We start from the raw sequence: 24,644 nt of genomic DNA, 5'->3' as shown, positions 1-24,644 counted from the left end.
AAAAGAACTGCGTATACGCATAGCTCATGGCTTACATTTTCTTATCATATGTTGCCTTCCGACTCCTTTTTTAAGTTCTTTTTGAATATAACGATAACATAAATGCAATCTCTTTCTACCAATGAGCAAGTGCATATTATTTTTTCATAAAAATTACCTTGCTGACCGCCTCAATATTGTGTGCGGTGCCCAGCCAGTAAAACTGTGGTGGTGGATGTCCTCCCCTATACGCTTTGAGGCCAGCCCTGTGCACGTATGCGCATACCCGTGTCTTGATCTATGCTCTCAGTGAAAGTTATTATGACACTTTTATATATGCATATGTCAACGAACATTGACATACGTTTGCGTCCGGGCCATCACTTTGCGCGACAGGTATAGGGTGAATTATGTTTTGCGAATGGGCCCTTTATTCATCAAAAATTGGTGTCGAGAAAAATTTGCAGTTGCGACTCCCCGCATATCCAGTAGTTCCATCCCATAAAATGTTGTGCTCCCGATTTATAGCTAGAGAAAATGGTGATGAAACCTAAAGCGGCGATAGACCAGATATTGGTCTCGCCGCTATGTCGCGTCTGCTTGACGAGGTCGGCGGCGGTTACGTGCCCAGTTCTAATCGACAGTGTCATCTAGATCCCGTGTAGATATGCTAGAGTCGCCACAGCAAATAAATTGAAAAACGTTTATTGTAAAAAGCAAGCCCTCTCCACGAACTTGAAATACCTTGCCCACGACGGTGCTTTTGCGCAATCACTGCACTCAAAAGCCGCAGCGCGCGCACATTGCTAGCAAGCTGACATTCGCGCCTATACTGAACCGGTCTTCGGGAAAGGGGAGAGAGAAAAAAAACGTGTATTAAAAAAAAAAAAAAAAAACGGGCAAACCTTACGGTGATTCACCGACAAGGAAAGGAGTACAAAAAGATCAGCGCCAGTTTTGACTTACAGACGAGGAGGAGTCGCTCGTAGGACACCACGATGGCTTCAGGTATGATTTCGGCGCTGACAACTATGCGGATTTCCGAAAAGGCACCGGGTCTCTTCGTGTGGGCCCTGGGTACCGTCGCCTGGATCCTCTTCGCGGCGCTCCTCGTGCACGTAGCGCGGGGCGTCGCCGACTGGCTGCGGTTGTGGTGGTGCCTGCGCGATGTGCCAAAGCCCAAGCCGCAGAAGTCGTTCGCGCTGTTTCTCGACGTGTACAAACAGATGTCGGCCATGGGACCTCATGTAGACGCTAAAGTCAGTGAGTATGCTTCTTCTGCTCTCCCAGTGTGATCTATGTGGATAATGTGGTAACGAAGCTAGGTGCCAGTTTCCTGAAGAAACATGTATCTTGTGCCTAGATTACTAAACGGATTTAGGCTGTTGGCCAAGTTCGAGGAAAAACGATAACTAAGCACTGCTGCCGTTATCTTGTTGCCCTGAAGCGGGAACCCAGGCGTCTTGCTGTGACTTACCGCAATTCGTTTCCAATAATGTGCTGAACAAGGAAGTACGGATCCCCTCCATTTTTCGAAGGTTTCATTTACTTACTGTTTAGATATTCTTAAATATGTATGAAGCTCCGATGAGAAGAATGAAAACAATATTCATTTCCGAGCCTGCGTTATTTTTTGCAGTTCAGGAATCTCGATTTCATACGCGACGACCACCGTTTTATACGGTGGTCGTCGTACAGACTTTGATTGATCCGTTGAACATACAGACTTGGGAGTTGCCGCCTATTTTGGGTAGGCAAGGGCACGTAGAGATCATCTATAATCTGCGCGTCTCCGGAGTAAAGACTCCTTTTAAACTTCGTACTTCGACGCTTACTGTGAAGACATGACAAAAGACTAAGGAATTTTTGTTTCATGGGACACAAATGGCAGATTATGTAGAAAGCCAAATACTACCAATTGTTTCTTGATTGAATGTTGAGATGCAGTATTCTTTTTTATCTTCTACGGCGCACATTGAAAATATATTTCGAAGTTAATCAAGTCAACATCAAGTATCTGAGTGTAACAAAAGACGAAACTTTTCTGCATGGATTCATTTTTATGGATAGATTACATAGTCTCTGGAAGGAAGGTATGGGTGTCACAAATTCCTAACCTGTGCGAACAACCAAGATAATTTTCCAGAAACCGATAATTCAATTGCGCGGCATTTACTACCGCTCATAGCGTGCTCGATTTTTATTTGTACGTGAATTTGCCTGACCATTGACTTAAGCTGCTGTTTGTGCTATTCTTCTAAGGGCTTCGGTTTTGCTTCCCTGCTAAAAAGAGAAAGAAAGAGAGAAATTAAAATACACGGTTGTAGAGCAGTGGTAGCGCACTGCCTTCAGAGTCGTGGGGTTATTGTTTCGAACCCACGTAAATTTGTGAAACGTTTTCTCATTTCATTTTCGTTGCCGATGCTTCGAGCGTGACGTCACAAGCTATAAGGTTACAGAAATATCTGGATACCTAGCTCATAACAGCTTTCTGATAGGTCTCAAAAATATTTTTATTGCGGGAAAAAAAAGGGTGAAACACCCGATACTTCTTTGAAACCCGTGACTTCACAACATTTTTCTTGTTTAAGAAGTTAAAAAAAAAGAATCAGGAAGTTTGGCCTGATTTTCTGCAGCAATAACCAACCTTTCACCACCAGATGAATGACAATAGAGTTTTCGAAGTATGCCTAACCAGTTCAAGCTGACTCACTCGAATGGTTTCCAGTCTAAAGTGATTTACTCCAGGTCTCTCCAAGTGATCTGCATTAACCTTGTTCTGTATCAGCTGACTATGCCTGCAAATTTCCGGATTATTTTACTAATCTTCTTCCGCCCTTGACTTCGCTTCCTCTCTTTTAGCACTCATTCTGTTGCTTTCATACACCACTGGTCACGATTCTGCGCATGATATGATCCCTTCTCAGATTTTACCTTTCGGTTAAACTCAACTAGAATACAAACTACTCGCGTTTGCTCTTTAATGACCCCATACTGCTGCCGTCGTATCCTTCAACTTAAAGCCCCGTTTCCCGTTTCATCGTTCTCTGGCGCGAGGCCGAGCTTCATTTCAAGTTTCTTGGTTAACCCACAAGTTCTGCTTCAAGGGGTTAGCACCGGCAGAATGCATTGAATGTACTTTTCGAGAATAACGCGAAGCTGCTGTTAATGAACCAGGAATGTCTGCTAAATGCGCTGTAACTCATTTTGTATAGCGAAAGTGTTTACCTCTAGCCCCCATATGCACCCACAGCATGTGTTCCCAAAGGGGGGTTACTCTGGGCGGATTACGTCCGTATCACGGTGCGTGGGCAGCAATTTCGACTTTCTCGACTTTTGTAGCTGATACTATCCGTTGTCTGTGTTGTCGCCGAACCTTTTGCAATCAGATTGCATGCATGACGCGAATAGTTGGGTACATTCTAGAACTTGTGCGAGCACCAGCGATTACGCTGGAACGTTTGATGAGTCAAGCATAATTAGCTGACGCGTCTGAACCGCAGATTACATTTTGACGATCGACGCACGTGCTCGTCACCATCGCTCTGCCGGAGTGTAATTTGTTTTTGTGGGCCCAGGCTCACAAAATAAAGAGTTATTTTAGTGACTAGCCATTGTGCAACGGTCTCATTCCTCGGCGTCACTGCAACCTGACGCTATGAAGATCATACAGAGGGGCTGATGATGTTCCGCAGAATTTTAATGCTTGCGTTATATGATTGGTTGGTCGAAAAATTCCATGTGAAGCCAGAAAATCTCTTTCCCAATACAGTGTGAGAATTCGCAGTTTAAGCATAATGTGTGTGTGTTTGATAGGTGCCATCCAGAGTGCAGTGTCAAACGACCCATTGTCTGCGATAACAATAGGCACGCCGGCGCAAAACTCTGCGAGTCCGTCCGCTTTCGCCATTCCCCATGCGTAGAAAGGAGGCGTTAAACCTAGGCCAGATATGCCTAAGCCTATACTAAAAGGAGGACAGCAAGCAGTATGAGACGCCCTAGTAAACATTGGACCAGTGAGGATGGAAGGTGACTAAAAGGGACCCAAAACGAGAGGATGCGCCACTCGTGCATAAATTACGCATGCACACGCAGGCGTACCCCCATCCGCGCCTTTGACAGCAGTAACACATTGGTTTTGCGGCGCTGGGCGTCGCGTAAACAAATTAAGCAGTACCTCTGAACGAGAACTGTCGAAAATATGCGTAGCATTATATGGCGGTCGGCGTGGTGCAGAATGTATATGTTCGGTAATGTAAATATGTGCATCTCTCTGCTCGCACTCCTCGTGCATATATAAATAAATAAAGCATACAACATCAGCATAACCCCCACACACATCATTACCAGGCATTACACATTACCCACCACGCCGACCGCCAGTTAATGCTACGCCTATCTTAGACAATTCCCGTTCATAAAGGTTCCGCCTAATGTTTTAGTAACCTGAATAATGACGTGAATGCAATCTATTGTTGAACATCCGCTTCCATTTATACTCTGCAACAGGTAATTACTATTGCCATCATTAACATGTATTTTGCAAATTAACTGAACGTGTTACTGCATGCACAGCTCCATTCCTACAAATTATGCCATCGCAAGAGATAGGTACCAGTAAGCATGTAACTTGGGTACAGAAAAAAAAAGAACGAAAATCGGGACATACCTAGACATACACGGTATGTCATCATCAGGTGTTTCGACATTCGCGTCTTCAAGAAACACATTCTCCCAGTTTCTTCGTGTGACTTGCCGTCGGCCAGCGTCTTCGCTAACGTTGATTATTGTTTATACGCCTATCGCAATTGGATGGTTTACGTGCTGAGCACAATAATGCAACAATATTGCGTATGGCGTTAATTGAGAATACCTCCTTTTGCTTTCACATATAGTTGAAAGCTGGGGTATATCAACTGCAGCCACCAGTAGATAAATATGATAGCTGATTTTTGAATTTCTCGTTTGCTGCGTTTGTATCAATAGGACAACAGCGCTTGGCGTTTGTGATCGCATCGTCTCAGTCATTGTTTACACGCCACACATCGACACTTTTGCGTAACGACGTGTATCGTAATTTATTCGGGACAAGAGAGTTCGGCTGTTCTTGTTTTCGGGAAACGCGACAGTGCGAGCGGCGGATAGCAGACGCGAAACCTCCTCCGAAACATTCTTGAGCCTTGTTCAATCAAGAACTGATTACCTTAGACTTCTTGGCCTAAATGAATATTTTTTTTCTAGTCTATGCTCTCGAAATGTACCCTTCTTCCATTCGAATGCCATATACTTGCAAACCTATTTGTGACTGCATTCACTGTTGCTATATGGCACTGAGTGGTCACAGCTTCTGCGGTAACCTACTTTGGTTCAGAAATCAAATAGTAATACATTTTTATTGTTTCTTTTTCAATGCAGAGGCATTCAGGTACCTTAAAGGGCTGTTCAAGTCGTTTGAAGAGCAGGACGTGACAGTTGCTTTCTTCGGACCATACCCCATTCTTCTAGGTGCAACGCCACAAGTGGCAGAGGTAATTGCTTGGTTTAATCAGTTCCTCCACGTGATCCTGAGTGAGCCTAACTTGTAGCAGAGTTGAGCATTGTTTGAGCTTGGTTACGTTAGCAATGGCTGTTGAAGGATACGCGGTCCAAACCCAAGACCATCTTCGGAGAGTTATTGCCATTAGCCATATGATGGCGGGAGGGGAGACGATCCGTTTCAGGGAAGCTCAGGAACTGCTCTCATAGGCAACCAATCTGTAGGGCCAGTTGCTATGGTGCTGTGGTGCCGGGAGCGAGGTCGCTGTTTCGATATGTGGACGTGGTGGCAGCATTCATGTGGGGTCACAATGCAAGAAACTGTTGTGTACGATGTCTTGGGTTCCCGTTATAGAAGCACAAGTGGTGAAAATTAGTGCGAAGCTCTCCCTTATTGGGTTTCTTATAGTGGCTGTGTTGGTTTCGGACGTTAAAGCAAATCAACCAATCAATTAATTCTTTCAGACCATTTTAAGGTGCCGCAGCCTAACGTGAGTGATGTCATGGCCAGGACGCCTTTCGCTACGCCTCAATCGGCTGCCGCGCGGTCCGGATCCGTGCATGCTAAGAACTGAGTATGCGCGAGCTAGGCATCCTGAAGGATGTTTCGGTTGCTTTTTTTCTGTCAAGCCTGAAGTGCAGTTTGATTTTGCTCAAAACCACGCAACTGGTGAAAAAGTGAGTCTTAGATATTGGAAGCAATGTAGACGTAAATGGGTCGACTGCTCTAGCACTGTGTAGGTGCGCCGTGGATGTCGATAAATCTTGTTGATAAAGGATGCCGGTGAATTCAGCGCGTAAAAATGTGAATACTTTTTTGCTGAAGGCGTGAAAATTCCTTTTATTAGTTAATTACGGCGGACACTGCATTTTACACTCAACAGCAACCTTGCCATTTGTTGCGAACATTGTGAATGCGCATACAAGACGGATGCTCCCTGCGTATCTTCCATCAAGCTTCTATTGGCCTGATCAGTTTTTCTAGTCCTATGTCGGCACTATGATAATGCGTAAAAGGAAGAGTTAGGCCCTCATTTTCTACGAAATAATTTGCTACAACTATTTGGGTTCTCCGCAACAGCCGCTCAGAAAAAGAACGTTGTTTAGGGCTCTTAGCCCCGTATTCAGAAATGCATCTTAACTTGAAGCCCACGCTTGATTTGATTTAAGTGACGTCTGTCATGAACGCACCAAAGAAATGCAATGAGCGTCTTGCGCATGTTCACGCCAGGCGTCATTTATATCAAGTCAAACATGGGCTTCAAGTTAAGATGCATTTCTGAATACGGGGATTAGTACGACTGCGTATCAAATATAGTATATACTACACGAATACCTGGACAGAAATGGCCTCAAATAAGAAAAAGAATGTATGTTTAAGAGGAAGCTTTAGCTCGGGCTTAAGACCAATTTCTCAATTCAAATACATGTAAAACGCAGACATGCTTTCGTGAGACAACCACTCAACCTATTCGAATGAAATGTTTGGCGTATCAGTGGCAAATATAAACTTTAACAACTGTAGTAAGCCGAATTTCGATTTAGGACTCTGACGGTTTTTAAACAAATTGCCAAAATTAGATACCTTAAAAAATGTCAACGTATTTCATAAATTGAAACGTGTTTTACAAGTTCGTATATCTGATAAAAGAGAAAGAAAAAAATTCAGACATCGCGGTTCCGTAAGCAGCATCTGTTGACCATCTCAAGCGGAAAAAGTGTTCTATGTGAGTTTACAGCTTATGTTCAATTGTTAGTGTTTACGGGGGTTTGCAAGAGCTCTACTCACAAAATTGCGTTGTATTTCAGGGCGTTGTATAAAACATCACCTTCGTAAACTTTAGGTATATTACTAGGTCCAGTTTACATAAATGTGATATTGTTTTTTTTTTGCAGAGTTAGAGTTGCCAATATTAAGCTTCATTTTCTTGCAGTTTTGCAATTTAAAATTATCCTACTCAAAAAAATCGGTGGCATACATAAATTAAAAATTTACAGGTATTTTTTAACAGTGTTTTAAACGCAACGAACCGCATTAAAATCGGTACATTGGTTGCCGAAAAATACTATTTCTTCACTCCCATACATAGATAGCAGGGGTGCTATGCAGGATGCGCCGAGTTTGGCGAAACTCGGGATCTTCACGAGCTCTGGCGACGCCCCAAGATGAAAGAACTAATGGTAACATGACAAAGTTTGTCCGTCGGCACGCCTCCAGTTTAATTGGTTTATCTAGATTCACTCTGGGTGGCTATCAACCCTTGGGCATTGCCATATGGGCGGTCGACAAACTGGGGCTCACGTGATCATACGGTTGGTGCATGGTTGTGCCTTCTTTCACTTGTTTGTCGTTCCACCGAGTACATTACAGGCACAAGCAAGTTATAACATAAATGCATTTAGTACAATAATATTAGTGACATTAATGTGGGTTAAAAGCATTTTAAAGTTTACAAGATGTACACTGAATGTGTATTAGACTAATTTGTAGTGTATTACGTTTCGCGTTACACCACGAGGGGACGCTTATCCTCCTCTTTTTTTCTTTGGATTGGATTGGCACGGCTCGCTACGTACTTGCGTTAGCATTTCCGAGCACCGATTGGTGTGAGGTTGGTTTTCTCACTGGGGTTCCCACAGATCGCTCATTGCTCTTCTCTTTCCTCTGGATTGGTTTGGTGCGGCTCGCTACGTGCTTGCGCTCCCATTTCCGAGCACAAATTGGTGTGCGCCTGGTTTTCACACTGGGCTTTTAATAAATTGCTCGTTGCTCGCGCTAAAGTAAGGCTGCGAGACGAAGTGAGCGTCGGCTAGCGCAGAAGTGGTTTGCCGCGCACTTACCGTGTAAGCACTCAGGTACGCCGGAAAGCACTCATACAAGGGTCAGAAAACTACGCTTTATTTTCTTTTACTTTGCGATGCACCTTCATACTGGCGAGCGTCGAGCGATGGATTCTATCAACCGCAGGAAAGAGTCTTTATACTGGGTAGCCCGAGCGGTCCGTGGCTTCTAACAAACGCAAAAGAGGGTCTTTGCAGCGCGCGTGGCCGTTTAGTGCCACCACATCCATCCCAAGTGGGACTCCAGCATCGGTGCAGTTACCCTGTACCCATCGCTGACGAGGTGGCGCTTCACTTTTTGACAAGAACTTCCAATTTTTTTTTTTTTGCCCGTGAACGCCCGTGATGGGGTCCGCAAAATTCACGCTGTGGTTGACTATCTCCCAATGCAGATTGAGGCATAGCCCCGTCAGCATCTGCTAAATTTGTGATATATTTGTATGCGGCCAATTCGTCACTATGAATAATGGTCCCCGGTTGAACATTGGCTGCAATAATGGCGCCTAGCATCGCCACCTTTCGTCGGTCGACCTTGATATTCGCAGCACCCCTCTGGTCGCGCAGAACATGCCGAAGACCCATGGGCCACCATCTTTAACACTGCCGTAATCTTGGCGGCTCAGCGGAAAGTTGTCGCCCGACATTAGGCGGCCTCGATTGTACTTCTGATCGCCCCGAAGAAGGCACTCGTCAATATGCGCTATCTGCCCGGGGACACCGAGTGGAGGTTGCGCCAGCAGCTTGTCCCTCGCGAACTTACGGGGGTAGTTCCTCTAGTCGGCGATGGCGTGCTCCGATAGAGGAAACAAGTCACCGGTCATCTCCTTCAACAGCCATATGTCTACGCTTTGGCTCAGGCAGCCAAATCATTTGCCGCCTCGAGAGGTGGTCGTTCGGACGGCCGAGGTGGTGAGTGTTGGCGAAGTAACTTCCTTCGCCTCTCTGCCCGTGCAGTGCAGCGGTACCGTGTAACTGCGAAAACTGATTTCGGCAGCTGTGGCACCGGAAGGCAGACCGGCGTCCATTCTGAGCCTTCCAATATAATGTGACCACTTCGCCTGCGCAGGTTGGTTGGTCCGGGTTGAATCCCAAGTGCTCGCTGGTGCCCCAGTACTCCGATGACGACGCCGGACTTGGCCTGGGGCTGGGACGCGGTGGACGAGCAGTGCTTGTACAGGAGAGAGCTGAAGCGATCGGACGAACTTTTCCTCCGCAGCCTTGTCACACGAGTCTCTGCTCGGAAAGTATAATATGCCCGCCACGCAGTCTGCGCAGACTACTCACACAGCCAGCGCACTGACGTTTTGGAAAGGCAAAAACTACGCTGAAACTCTACGTCGGTCATGTAGGTGAACGAGTCCAGACGGTCATATTGACGCTTACTACCGCTGGATGCGATGACACAGGCTGCTGCTGCCGCCGCTATGTTCACGAGTTCAACTCACTCGAGGGGGGTTTCGCGATGTACGAGTTTGGCACGAGTTCGCCTGTCAATCAAAACCATAGGTCACGCCCCGCGCGAGGCATGTAACTCTTGTGCGTGCCTACCACCGTTGGGCCACGCCCAACTTATTATCCAGCAACAGCGACTTCGTGCGGAAGTGAGAGGCGTTAACAATCTTGACCGGCGAAATAAAACACGCATAACGCACTGTCGTCGGTGATGTACTGAGCACCGCTATCAAAAAAAAAAAAGCGTCGACTTTCCCGGGCTTATGCATATATCTCCTTGGGCTGTGATGGCCCCACAACACGGTTCATTGCCTGCATTGTGGCGATGTAGCGCACAGCAAATAATTATCGGCAGGTCCCTGTAGCTGCTTGCAAGGCGTCGATGCGCCGCAGTGGACGACGATCCTGAGCAGTGCGTAGTGTTTTCCAACGACAACGTATCGCAGCTGTCATTTGAGATGGTTGCTCTGTCATTAGTGATGTATCGGACCCGCAGTGTCGCAAACACGGTCAGCGGTCAGCGCAAACGCACCCAGTGCGATGGCATTTTTTCATCACAAGCACAACACACTAAACAATTGCAACACCTTCCTGCGTTCGAAGTCTAATTTTCTAACTGCACACAAGAGCCCCCGCCAAAATGCGATAACTGCGCTGTTACGATATCCATCTGCGATTGCTGTTAGCTCAGCAGCAGAGGCAATCGGCAAGCACATTGGAGTGAACAACACACTCAAATTCTGCGTACATGCGCACGGAGGCACCTTCACTGGGCAAGCGGAGACAAGCGATGCATCGCTTTGCAATGCATCGCGGAGACTTCGCGCACGCAGATAAACTGGTGCATTTTCACTGTGCTGCGTCACTACGGTCCCTACAATACCGCACAGCAATTTTGCAGCGACAGCCGTTGCCCCCGTCTCTATGGCTAGAGTGTCGTTTCAGTTGGTAAAGCGGCGCCCTTAATAGCCGCCCCAGTGAAAGCACCTGCGGTGAACAGCCATGCCGCAGCGCTGCGTTGCCATTCCCCTATAATAGACAGGGAATGGATAGATCATTGTGATGACTGACTTTATGCGTGATTATTTTTATTTATTTTATTTAGAAAACACCTTACAGGCCCTGTCGGGCATTGAGTAAGGGGGGCAATGTAACAATGAACTGTTGAGTACAATGGAAAAAACTCAGAAATAAATCTACAACTGTACAGTGGCTGAACTAAAAAACAAAACAAGCATCAATTTATCGCATCAATTTTATCGAGAATAGCACTGCAGCGCCCCTGGCGACTGCTCCCCGTATATCAACTCCCTCGTGCGTGCGAGTGCGACCCTCTAGAATGTATCCGCTTGTAAGCTTTCGCCTCACTGTCGCCACTCGCGGCAAAATGTGCAAAATTTATTAATTCACTCGATGTCCGTTTGTCATCACAAATTTATAGCATTCAAAACGAAAAACTGATACTTTAAGAAATGAAATGTTTGTTATTTTATTTGCTGTATTTCAATGTATTCGATTGAGGGAAAGTGTATGTGCAAGAATGCACCTCATGTGCCCTGTTCGCATTAGAAAGAGGATAGAAAGATAATGCCCGAAAGAGGAGGCACGCCCTTGACGAGCCCGAGAAAGGCGTGGCAAGCGGCTCACGGCAAGTGTGCAGATAGACAGCGGGACAGTGACGGTATTGCTAAATTGCGATAATACGTTGATAACAATGCGCGGCGCTGGCGCGTTTTGTTGCGCAGTCCTCTGTGCTTGAAGCGCGGAAGCACTGTGCAGCGCAGGGTGTGCTCATGTTGTCATACGCGGCTTTATCTCGACATTTATTTTTGCCTGCTGTTATTGCACCTTCCTTACTATATCCGTTCCCTGACTGCCATCGAGCTAACTCGGGTAAAACTCGGGCGAACGAGAAACTCGGCGCATCCTGCATAGCACCCCAGGTCATGAACTGAAGCTTCCTTTTAACGCGATAGCGATAAGGGCCAGGTGTCGCAGAAAATCCGGTGTCGGCATCGGGGGCGTTGCCCAGCCAAGAAAATTCTCCCGAACCACCCCGCCCACGCAGGCCCTCCAGGTGTCGCAGAAAATCCGGTGTCGGCATCGGGGGCGTTGCCCAGCCAAGAAAATTCTCCCGAACCACCCCGCCCACGCAGGCCCTCCAGGTGTCGCAGAAAATCCGGTGTCGGCATCGGGGGCGTTGCCCAGCCAAGAAAATTCTCCCGAACCACCCCGCCCACGCAGGCCCTCCAGGTGTCGCAGAAAATCCGGTGTCGGCATCGGGGGCGTTGCCCAGCCAAGAAAATTCTCCCGAACCACCCCGCCCACGCAGGCCCTCCAGGTGTCGCAGAAAATCCGGTGTCGGCATCGGGGGCGTTGCCCAGCCAAGAAAATTCTCCCGAACCACCCCGCCCACGCAGGCCCTCCAGGTGTCGCAGAAAATCCGGTGTCGGCATCGGGGGCGTTGCCCAGCCAAGAAAATTCTCCCGAACCACCCCGCCCACGCAGGCCCTCCAGGTGTCGCAGAAAATCCGGTGTCGGCATCGGGGGCGTTGCCCAGCCAAGAAAATTCTCCCGAACCACCCCGCCCACGCAGGCCCTCCAGGTGTCGCAGAAAATCCGGTGTCGGCATCGGGGGCGTTGCCCAGCCAAGAAAATTCTCCCGAACCACCCCGCCCACGCAGGCCCTCCGCGTGGCGCAGAAGCACTGGCGAACTAATCGAATTTCTCAAAGTAAAATGCGTCAGAAAAATTGTGAAGTACGACGTAACCACAACGTACAGACGTGATAGCGTTGGATTGGAATTTGAATATACGAGAAAACATAATTATCTTACGCGGAAACTCAAACACAAACCGATTTTCCAGCACTTCTACCACTCATACAGCAGCGCGCTGTGGTGTCCTCCTGGCCAAAATATCATCCAGATAACGCTCGCATCCTCGGCAGCCTACAACAACGTTGCATGTAGGCTCCCTACGGCAGCCGCCTGCCGAGACGAAGTTGGACAAAAAAGCAGCAGTTGTCGGGAAGCCTGATAAGCAGCCAGGGATCTTTGAATGCTATCGCGCTACACTCTTAAAGGCGAAGCTTAAGCGTCCTCCAATTTTTTAGTTCGAGAGCGAGAATATTAAAAGCGATGTAATGGTTCACATAATGCAGCAGCCTTTATTGAACGATACGGCACGCGCGTTTCACAAAGGCACCAACCGGCCGCCATTGTGGTGAGGTAGTACATACTGCTTTAAAAATCTATCCATTCATTGCAACTTCGAATGGGAACCAGGAACTAGTACTTTCCTGGTTCACTGTACAATGTATAATTGGAGTCTAGTCGAGCTCGTGCTGCCTTAAAGAGAAAAACTCAAGTACCTTGTGCAGCGCTACGTTTAGAATTATCTTTTAAGTGCAAGAGGAACTGTTCCCTTCGACAACCCACGAAACACCTTTGCATAAAGAAGGCCCCACATGCTTCCTATGAGTGTGCTTGATTTGGAACACTTCAGTGAATTATAATTTCAGTGCGTCTCGCACAACTGATGAGACTTTGACTTCTGTCTAGATGCAACCGCACGCTTTCAGAGGCATATATAGCCTCAAAAGTTGGGCCGAGCAGCTTTGTCAGATTTGCAAGCCGAACCTGTCATAACTGTTCCTGAAGCAACATAAATCTGTAAATCACTGATCTGAGTTGAACGTGTAGCACTAAAAGGGAATAAATACTGGCCGCTGCCTTTCATTATACTGACAACCACCAAGAGTCTCCACTCATTTCACTTTAGTTACTGCCTCTTATGACTGGTGTCAAATAACCTACTTTTGGTAACCAGTTCACAGAACAAATGGTGCCGGAAGAATATCAATTTCAGTGTTAGTGCAGTTCTCATGCCATTGCTGCACGTGTCAGTCTACAAGTGCGAAAATATTTGGTGTTTCGTCATGCACTACTGCTCGTGACAATGCGAGTTATAATGACTTAACATCAAGGTAAATTCTTCAGAAGCCGGCTACACCAGTGACGCCAACAACGTTCCCACCATCACCAACCCTGGGACTAGGTCCAATCAACCACAAACTCCCGGGTAAAAATCGCCGCCAGCTTCCACGGAGACGAACGTAGACAGAGGCCGATCACCCCGAAGATCAACGGACTCAAAGAAACGAGATAAATCCAGGGACGCGTCCACATCCAGATCACAAAGCCTACCACGTGCAAAGACACCCCGACATGAACGGCATGAAGCAGCTGCAAACGAGCAAGGGGCGGAATCACGGCCAACCATCTACATGCTGGAGAAGAGCGAGAGGAAAGCGGTCATGAAGGGCCCTGGTGCGAATCCGCCAAAGGTGAGCTGGGCTGAGCGGCTTTCAAATCCTGCCCCCTTACCTTCTCCCACTGCCACCAATTTTCCACCCCCTTACAACATGCACACGCAGTACTCATACAGGGCAGGTGCCTCTTACAAATAACTTCACTACCAACGCCTAGGTGCAAGAAATGATTAATGACATAGCCCGAACGCTTAGGCAAGAGATGCGAACATAAGTAAACGAAATGACAATCACTCTTCGACAAGAATTACACCAGTTAAAACACGAGTTTCAACAAGATTGCATTTCTTTGCGCCTGAGCAAAGAAATGCAACGGGACAGACAGGAACTCAAGGAGAGTTTCACGCAAGATAGGCAGGAAATAAAGGAAGAAATCAAAACCACCCTGCAACAGATGTTCATTGAGCTAACCCAAGAGTTTAGACAACAAGTTCGCGACGAAGTTACTCAGACGGTCGTCCACAACGCCACCCCCAACCGCACCCGTGTTAGTCCGCTCGAGGCAAGATAAGATATCCGGGCACATCCATACGCACGCCCTTCATCTGAGGCCAGTTTACAATAAAACATGGCTAGACAACAATATGTAGCGCAAACACAACCCATCAAAATTTGGCAATGGAACTGGCGCAGTTTCCTCCGGAAACGAAGAAATCTAACGCAGTTCATACACGCACAGACACACAGATCCAGACATATTGGCACTACAAGAAACATATACATTGAACCTAAACTGACTGGATACAACACTTTTGCGTACAAAGATCACCCCAATGGTCCGATTAAACAACGACATTAGTTTTCAAAGAGGTTAACCGCAATCGACCACACCCTCAGCTCCGAACGCATACCGCACGCACTCATCGAAATCATTCCCGTAGACAGGAAAGAGCCTAGCTTCTTTGTCCTCAACATCTATGGTGCCCCTAATGAGCGGGCAGACTGTGTCGATGGGCTCTTCAAACACGCACTAAAGGAAGCAAAGAAACGGTTACTTATTGTAGGGGATTTCAACGCAGCACACCCAACGTGGGGTTACAAGACCACTAATCCAAAGGGTCGACGGCTAGCACTGACGATAGCACAAGTAGGCTTGACCATACTTACAGACGCAACTCACTCGACGAGAATAGGCAACAGTGTCAGTCGAGACACCTGCCCCGACCTTACGCTGATCAAAGACATCAGGTACCAGGGATGGCACAACCTCGTTGAGACCCTCGGTAGTGACCACAATATAATAGAAACGCATCTAATAACACCGCGAACAAAAATCAAAGAACGTAAAATACGAATGACGGATTGGGACAAGTTCCGACAGTGGAGCAAGCAAGAAAGCACCAACGAAACCTACGAAGGCAGCTTGAAACCAGAAACTCTGCAGGAATGGATCCGACAAATTCAGACAGACTTCCGTGCGACAACGAAAATCATTGACACGTCACCAGAACATCCCGATGTCGACAGGCACCTATTACACCTTTGGGAGGCTCGCCATTGCCTGCAAAAAAGGTGGAAAAAGCAAAAACACAATCGCAAGTTCAGGCAGCGGATATCCGCCTTAACAGCCCAGGCGGAAAGTTACGCAACCAAACTAACGTGAAACAATTGGAAGAACCTATGCCATCAAATGCAGGGTACCTTGGGCACCGCCAAAACGTGGGTACTGCTTAGAAATCTCATCGACCCCAATCAAACCAAAGCAACGAGCAGCAAAACCCTTCAAAAAATCTTGAGACAAACACCTGGGACTGATGCGGCCATAATACAACAGCTAAAAGGCGCTTACATAAGTACAGGCCCCAAACCAACTTACATAGATTATCCGCATGCGGAGCCTTCGGAATTAGACAGACATCACACCACATGAAGTTAGAGCGGCACTGCATCGAATAGTACGCAACACCGCCCTGGGAGCAGACGGAATACAGTACCGGCTTTTAAAAAACCTCGACGACAGATCGATAAAAGACCTTAGAGATTATATTCAGTACCACTGGCTAGAGGGCACGCTGCCGCAAGAATGGCGGCACGCCAATATTACAATGATGCCAAAACCATGCAAGCAGTCCTCTGTAAACCAACTGAGACCCATATCGCTCACATCATGCATAGGAAAGTTAATTGAAAACGTCGTCCTGGCAAGGCTTCAGCCGTATGGTACGGTACGGTTCGGTAATGTTCGGTTTTCGACCGGAGCTATCCACTCAAGACGTACTACTGCAAATTAAGGAAGAGATAATTGAGCATATCAGCACTCAACAAAGCAAAGCCATGCTTGCGTTAGACCTGGAAGGCGCGTTTGATAACGTAGCTCACGACCTCATACTCACCAATCTAGCGGCAGCAAAGTGTGGCCGACGACTATACAATTACGTCCGGGCGTTTCTTAAAGATCGCACTGCGACTATAGGTATAGGAAATATACGTTCGGACTTCATCCCTCTTGCGGAAAAAGGCACGCCACAAGGGTCAGTGCTTTTCCCCGTGCTATTTAACATAGTTATGAGCAGACTACCTGCACTACTAGATGCCATACCGGCAATTAGGCATGCCCTTTATGCTGATGATATCCCCATCTGGGCCACCAGTGGCTCAGATGGTGAAATACAGGACGAACTACAAGCAGCAGCCGATGTCATCCAGAAATATGCACGAGCAAGGAGACTTACGTGCGCAGCTCAAAAGTCAGAACTGCTTATAGTAAAAAAACTCCAAAGGAAACGTCACCTACCGCCTGGCATCACGGTGACTATCGAGGGTGAACCTGTAAATAAGGTTAACAAATTACGCTTACTAGCACTCCACGATCAAGCCAGTGCGAAAGCGACATATACCCTGACGCTACTGAAGAAACAGATTAATCAGGTAGTGCACATGATCCGGTGGGTCACGAACCGCCGCCACGGCCTAAAGGAATCCGACGTCATGTGCATCATACACGCTTTAATCGTAAGCTGCATTACCTATCACGCACTTTACCACCGACTCACCCAAAACCAAACAAACCAGCTAAACACGCTCATACGAACAGCGGTGAAAACGGCGACAGGCCTTCCTATCTACACCTCAACAGGCAGACTATTACAGCTTGGTTTGCATAACACCATGGCCGAATTAATCGAAGCCCAGAAAGTCGGACAGATCGAACGACTGAAAGGTACATCGACAGGAAGGCATGTACTCAGACAATTACGTTACCAAACATAAGAGTTTGCCCCACGAGAGCCCCTGTCAATCGGCCCAAACATTAAACATTACAGTGGCCCCCATACCTCGGAATATGCACCCCGAACACCATAAAGGTAGGCGCGCTGCACGTGCAATGGCACTGCACTGAGCATACGGCAACGACCTCGACACCGTCTATACAGACGCCGCGTGCTACCCCGACATTACAGACAAAGTGTTAGCGGTGGCCGACTGGAGGGGCGAAGCATTATTATCAGCCACAATACGCACTGACAACTGCACGAAAGCGGAAGAATGTGCCATAGCCCTCGCTATCAGCGCTCAACCCCCAGATAAGATCATACATATTCTTACAGATTCCCAGCAAGCATCTACACACAAGGATGGATTTCACCGATCGCTCATAAAATTATACATAACAAGCAAAATATTCCACTAGTTCACCTAGTCTGGACACCTGGGCATGCGTCTCTCCCTGGCAATGAGCGCGTTCATGCGACAGCCCGAGGCCTGACCCTCCAGGCACCGGTGGAAGACCAGTCCAACCCAGACAAGGTGGAAACGATACCGCTTACATACACGCATATACTACAACACCACAGACTATCCCGTAGAACATTCCCTCCACCACACGTGAAGCTAAACCGTGCAGATGCAGCCGCTTGGCGCCAGCTCCAAACTAATACGTTCCCCAGCCTTGCTCTCCGCCACACTTCTTACCCTAGCCAGTACCCCGACAAATGTCCTTTCTGTGGTGATCACCCAAACCGCTACCATTCTACGTGGGAATGCTCCAAACCACCCGGCTTACCTAGAATACCCAACCCCTCCCCATCTCAGTGGGAAGCCGCTCTTTCCAGCACAGCCTTCGACGACCAACAATACCTGATCGACCGGGCCAGCCGGATAGCAGCAGCAAATGGGGCCCTGCACTGAGGGCTCCACCCTCTGGGACTTCGTTACAAAACATCAAATAAAGTTTTCTACTACTACTACAACTACTTTAGAAGCTATACGTAAGTTCTGTAGAAGTTATACTTTCCATTCAGTATTGATGTTTGGACAAATTTCTTTTTTGCTGTTCAGTTTTTTGTTTGCATCTATTCACTATGCCAGAGATTGTTTATTTATTGTATTTGTTCATTTATGCTTGTTTATTAAACGATTCACTTTGTGAGAGCTTTCTTATTAGTGTATCATTTTTGTAACAACTCATATGACTGATGGATGTCAGCATCGTTGAATATTGTACATTACTGCAGGGTCATGAGAACGAATAGCAGTGGTCCTGGTGGGCGAAGTTTTCTTTTCTTTCACTTTATGACAAAGGTGCAGATGAGGACGACAAGGTCGTTTGACGACAGGGAGGAGACAACGACAACGACATGATAATTACGACGTCGGCGTCGTAACGGAAAGTGCGCATAAGACGGTTTCACGAACCCAGCAAGCCCTGTTTCTAACCTTTATCTGCATAGTGTCGCACTAAAAGCATATAGAAATTGGTGGTCTGTTGGCGTCTCAAAACATGTCTGTCGTTTCTGTTAAAAGTAGGAGAAGAAATTACATATTGTATAGAAATGTTTATATTTAATCTCACTGAACCCTTTGACAACCTCGCCACAGGAAACTGATTGAAACGAGACTAGAGACTTCGTTTTCTGCAGTGGCCTTGAAGTAAACTAAACGTCAATAATTTGAACCTCAGAAGTAGTTCGAGGGTGTGATTTTCCTAGATGGCGGTCGCATTGTTGTGGAGGAAGAGCAGAAAGAAAGTTAGGTGAGGTTTGCGCAAAGCTTCAGAAGCAGACATTACAAACAGTGAACGGATGCCAGGACTGCTTGCTGCTGCCTCATGCACAGTTGGACGAGGCGAAAGGTGAAGGAGATGGGAGATGAAGGAGCGCCTACTCCATTTTTTCAATGCCAGCCAGATGCGGCCGATTCAACGGTTCGCCACCCTCTCCGATTACTCTTTCCGACTCTCTCCCGTTGGCTAGCGCTCGCGCCTGCTTTACGGTCGCGGGGGAGGGTACCCTCTGGGTGGCGCCTCACGACGGAAGTTCGAGGAAGTAATCCTGACAGACGCTTGAAGCGTCTACCGCATCTCCCCCGGAACGGCAGCGGCGCGTGCTCAGTGGCTCAGACGCACGCGTGACGCAACAGTCGTAGCGTGACGCAAGCAATCGTACCCTCTGGGTAGCGTCACATCGCGGCTACTCACTGAACTAAGGCGGACCAGCGGTTCCCATTGCGGAGCGGGCGATAGCACTGGCACTGAAAAAATAGAGGAGGCGCTGTTGAAGCACTGACTTAAAGTGTACTGTATCGATGCCTAGGGCTGTCGGTTGTAAAATACCAGTATACTTATGTTTATCTGCACGAGATAACCGTTTCAGCAATGATAAATATCAATGTGAAGAACACGGCAGCTTGCTGTATTAGATAATTAAGGCAACGTAATAGGAAAAACTGCACTTTCCAATCATTGCGCAGGCTATCTTGGGCGACCCAAAAAACGCGACCAAGGCCTTCTTCTACAAAATGCTGAAGCCATGGATTGGTGAAAGCATCATCACATTGTGAGTAGCTTTTTACCTAAAATCTGTAGGGACTTTCGGTGTGTTCTCGGGTGCCTCAGCTTACCGTGTTAAAGTGCTCGCGCATTTTTCCCAGTATCTGTAATATATATATATATATATATATATATATATATATATATATATATATATATAAAGCGATCCCCGTATTCGCTCTCCCGGATTTAGCAGAGTATCTTAGATAGTCACGAAATATGCAAGTCATAATGAACGTCTACTGGCTCGCCAAGAAACAGAAATATGGTAGTTACCACCACTACTGAGAGAATAGCATCATCGTCTACAAAAAAGACTCGAAGGGCACTGACAGTGCACCTGCTATAAGTGTACGGCTGGAGTCAAGGAACCTGTCTACGGTGATAGGGCACTGACACGGTTATTATCGGTGATATAAACGACAATAGATCATGACATGTCTAACTGAAGCATTCTGGTCGTCACATTACTCGCACTCTCAGGACTCCATTTTCTTGATACGCCTCAAGAATCTTGGCGTGTATATAGGCCACGCCTCGTATGCGATGAAGTGTTTTGACGGTGCAGCCAAAATCGCGGTTAGAAACTCAAACACAGATGTTGTGCGATCTCGTATCAGATATTTCATTATGCGTTTTATTCGTTACTGTTGTATTATGTTATTATGGTTTAATCAAGCGTATGTTGTGCATCAAGCGCGGGTACTTTGTGAAGTAGTACTGATTTGTATGTGTGAGCCATTTCTGCAGCGTAATCTGGATGCGACTCCTGCAATTAACCCATGGCCCTCAGTCCCCAGCGGCTACAGAGCACCTGACCAAGGCGGCGGTCAGAACTGGGACGTGGCAGAGGGAGCTACCAATCGCTGAATCCGGACAGGCCGCCAGTGAAAACTGAACCTGGCAACGTTTAAAACGCGAACCATCTCGAGTGAGGCTAGCTTAGCAGTGCTCTTTGAGGAATTATCAGGCATTGCCTGAGATATTATTGGCATTAGTGAGGTTAGAAGAACTGGTGAGGTTTATACAGTGCTGACTAGCGGCCACGTCCTCCAGATAAGACAGAATACGGTCTTCCAGATTAGACAGAATACGTGGAAGGATTTTTAATCCATAAGGACATAGCGGGCAACATTGATCTGCAGTATTAATGAAAGAATAGCAGTCATCGTAATAAAGTTGAATTACAGGTTTAGAATAAAGGTAGTACAAGCCTATGCAACCTCCAGTCACCATGATGAAGAAATAGAACAGCTTGATGAAGACGTTCAATTAGCGATGAGAAAGGTGCAAACTCAGTATACTGTAGTCATGGGCTACTTCAATCCAAAAGTGGGGAAAAGGCAGGCTGGGGAACTACGACATCGATTTACGTCAAAAACTCATTGCTGACAGCGAGCGTGAACGGGCGTGCCGCCGCTCATCCGCATCTGTACGTGCGCGTATGAGAGCGTTGCCTGGAAGCTATAAAAAGTGCCCATCGCAAGCAACGCGTTATATTCCGTAAGATACAATTGCACAGCTTCGCCCGCGACTACCGATGTCTACTTCAGGTATAACCGATACAACACCGAAACTGTCGACTTAAATTTAAAATTAATATAAAGCCATATGTTGTGGCAGCACTGCTAGGATATAAATGCAGCTGTTCTCTCCATTTTTCGTCGTCTACTATGCGCTACAAACATGTTTAAATTCACATGCAGCGACTGCTTCCAACTTCGCGTATTTGCTAACAACAACTAGCAGCACAAAACTCACTACATACCTAACAAAAGGCTCACCGAAGGCGGCGAAGCGTCACAATACTTCGAGTTCCTTTGTCCACTCAACGCAATTCAGTCTGGTGTCTCGACACTACGGCAGCTCTGTCTGCCACGTTGCCACGTCTTGTCGGCTCTCTAACGGCTACAGAGCGAACTCAGCAATATTCGCTCTGCTGCCGCTAGAGGGACGACAAATAAGAGACGTATTCTGCTAGGAACACGTTCTAAAAATAGTTTCGGAGGTTTCGGATATAACTAGTCTTTTGAAAACGTTTTCTAAACGTAATCTATCGGCTCTGTCTGGTTGGAGATGTCTTCTAAACGTCAAAAGAGGTAAAAAATCTGTTTAAATCGTTGTATCCCTTAGAACGACGTTTTTGAGACCTTGTGTGCTACTTGTGTGCTTCAATGCATAAAACGACGCTTTGTTAAGAAAGTATCTGGAACGCCAATCCATTCCTCCGCAAAGTTCGGGAATTAATATTTCGAATCTGGTATCATCCTGAGAATTCCTTCCAAGTGGATCCGCCTTGCGAACTCCACGGCTAGAATTTGTAAATTGCAATACGGGTCATAAGGTAATTAGTTAAACACTTAATCAGAGATTTTTGTTAATTAGTCGATTATGTATTTCAATTTTTTGTGCAAGTATTGTCCGCCTCTTCGAGTAGACTAGCTCATGAACAAGAATTGTGGCATTTGCCACAGGCAACCTCTAAACATTTTTGAAAGTGTTCGCTGAAACACCCTGTATACGAAAGCCTAGGGACGTCACACCCCTCGTCGAAAGCTGGCGTCGCCACGGCAGCTTGCGACAGTAATCTGTACGTGGAAACGTATGCGGGGAGAGCTACGTGCTTCGCATCGCTATCACGAGCGCCTTATCATCAATTATGTGGTTCGGATGATTGTTTTTGAGCTTGTTCTTTACTGAAACGTGTGGTGTACGCGTGATTCCAAAGAATGTATGAATTGTTCGCTTCACTTTGCAGAGTGCTTGTAGCCTCTGCCTTATGGGGATATGAGCCATTGCATTTTATCCTTGCTTATGGGAGTATGAGCCATTGATGATGATAGTTTTCGACATGCTGTTCTGTATGTTGTATGCGTGATTTCAAAGAATGTGTGCACTGTTCGCTTCACTTTGCTGAGTTCTTGTAGCATCTGCCTTACAGGGCTATGAGCTATTGCATGTTTTCCTCGCTTACGGGGGTATGGGTGTTTACGGCGGTATGAGCCATTGATGATGATAGTTTTTTGCCAACAGACGCGAAAAACAACCCGGCATGATAGCCATAGACAGCTTCGCTGTAAAAAGCTACGTAAATGAGGCCTTACTCTGAGTCCAGTGAACTAGCATGCTTTATAATTCGTTTTAATTCTCGCCCCATTTCTATGTGCTATACGAACCCCCCTCCCAGGGAGAACGAGCCATGGAGAACCCGACGGAAGGTTATGACACCGTCCTTTCACTTCCGTATCCTCGACGATTACACCCCCATCATGGACAAAAGAGGGAAGAGGCTGGTACAAAAGCTCACCAGTAGAAGCGGGGAGTACTTTGACGTCCTCCCCCTCCTTCGCGCAGCGGCCTTCGGAGTACTCTTTGGTAAGCTGTTTGCAACACCGCATGGAAAAAGACTTTTTTTAGTGAGGCGGAAGTTCTCAGTGATTTGAGTTGCTGTGACTCCGAGCAGGTTAATAATCGTGGATTAGTTTAAACAGGTATGATGAGTGGTTCTGCCAGTTCCACATTTCCCGAGAAAAAAAAATTAACACGCAGATTCAACGCATGCTTCGAATATAAATGGCGCGAAAAGAGGGGGGGGGGGGGGCGTTCTACTCCGGCGGCTGCTGCGTATGGCATGGCCGTGCGGGCCCTATCTTGAAAGCAATCTTCCGTCGGGCGAAAGGCAAAGGGGGTAGGGAAGGGAGGAATTCATATTCAAACGTACTTACTGCACGTTTGTATATGAACTGAGAAGACTTGAGAATATGAAGAAACGAGGAATACCTAAAAATTGTTCTATACACTGAGAGATGACCTGCAACCAATGCTGGAGAACGTGAATTGGCAATTAGAGTGGTAGGCATGAAAAAGACGAACACAACTGAAATAATTTTCACCAGGCTGATCAAGCACCAGATCATTTACTCCACCTCCGCCTACACTATATAAGGCAATTCTCAGCTTGGACTTAGAAAAGGCTTTTGACCACATATCGCACGCCTTTATTCTCAAGAGCCTGACAGAGTTTCACGTAGGCAAGCAGGCCTACAATTTAGTGCCCTCCTTCCTTTCCTCGAGGTCCACTAGACTCAAGATTGACGATTTTTTGACCCACGAAATCCAGCTTGGGCCAAAGGGAACACCTCAGGGGGCGGTGATCTCCCCGACGCTGTTCAACATCTCCATGATCAACCTGTCGAGAGCCTTGAACAAGATCCCGAACATTAACCACAGGATCTACGCGGACATCACCATCTGGTGCCCCAGTGGATGTGAGGGTCAGGTCGAGGGTGCTTTGCAAGAGGCCATCGATGTGACGGAGCGGTATCTCATCCTCACTGGGCTAAGGTGCTCGCCCCCTAAATCCGAGTTCTTGCTCTACAAGAAGAGGCACAGAGGCGGTTCTCACCGGTCCTGGAAGCCAGGAACGGAGAGCCACATTACGTTATTCCCTGGTAACGGCTCCTCCGTTCCGCGGGTGGATACTATAAGGGTCCTAGGAATGTTTACCGAGTCTAACGGGGCCAATGGAGCCGCCGTCAAACGCATTTGTTCCAAGACTGAAACCGCCCTCGGACTGATCCGAAGAATCGCCAACAGGTACCGCGGAATCAGAGAGGACAATCTGATCCGGTTTATCCACACATTCGTGCTATGCCACCTCGCTTATTCGGCGGCTATGCACAACTGGGACGTGTGACGGAGCGCAACAAGAGCAATGCCCTAATCAGAAGAGTATTC

General features: G+C 47.1%; 1 protein-coding gene across 1 annotated transcript in view; it reads left to right on the top strand.

Moving 5' to 3' along the window:
• Window positions 1-963: 963 nt before the first annotated feature.
• The window catches only part of LOC119436846 (cytochrome P450 4V2), a 42,917-nt gene continuing 19,236 nt past the window's right edge, over window positions 964-24,644 (top strand). The window contains 4 exon segments of the mRNA XM_049660994.1: window positions 964-1,242; window positions 5,395-5,507; window positions 19,829-19,914; window positions 23,095-23,282. Coding sequence (XP_049516951.1) covers window positions 978-1,242; window positions 5,395-5,507; window positions 19,829-19,914; window positions 23,095-23,282 — 652 coding nt within the window. The 5' untranslated portion in view covers window positions 964-977.

Source organism: Dermacentor silvarum, chromosome 1, assembly GCF_013339745.2.
Source record: "Dermacentor silvarum isolate Dsil-2018 chromosome 1, BIME_Dsil_1.4, whole genome shotgun sequence".
NCBI lineage: Eukaryota > Metazoa > Arthropoda > Arachnida > Ixodida > Ixodidae > Dermacentor > Dermacentor silvarum.
The sequence above is the reverse complement of the archived record's forward strand: the minus strand, read 5'-3'. Positions and strand labels throughout refer to the sequence as shown.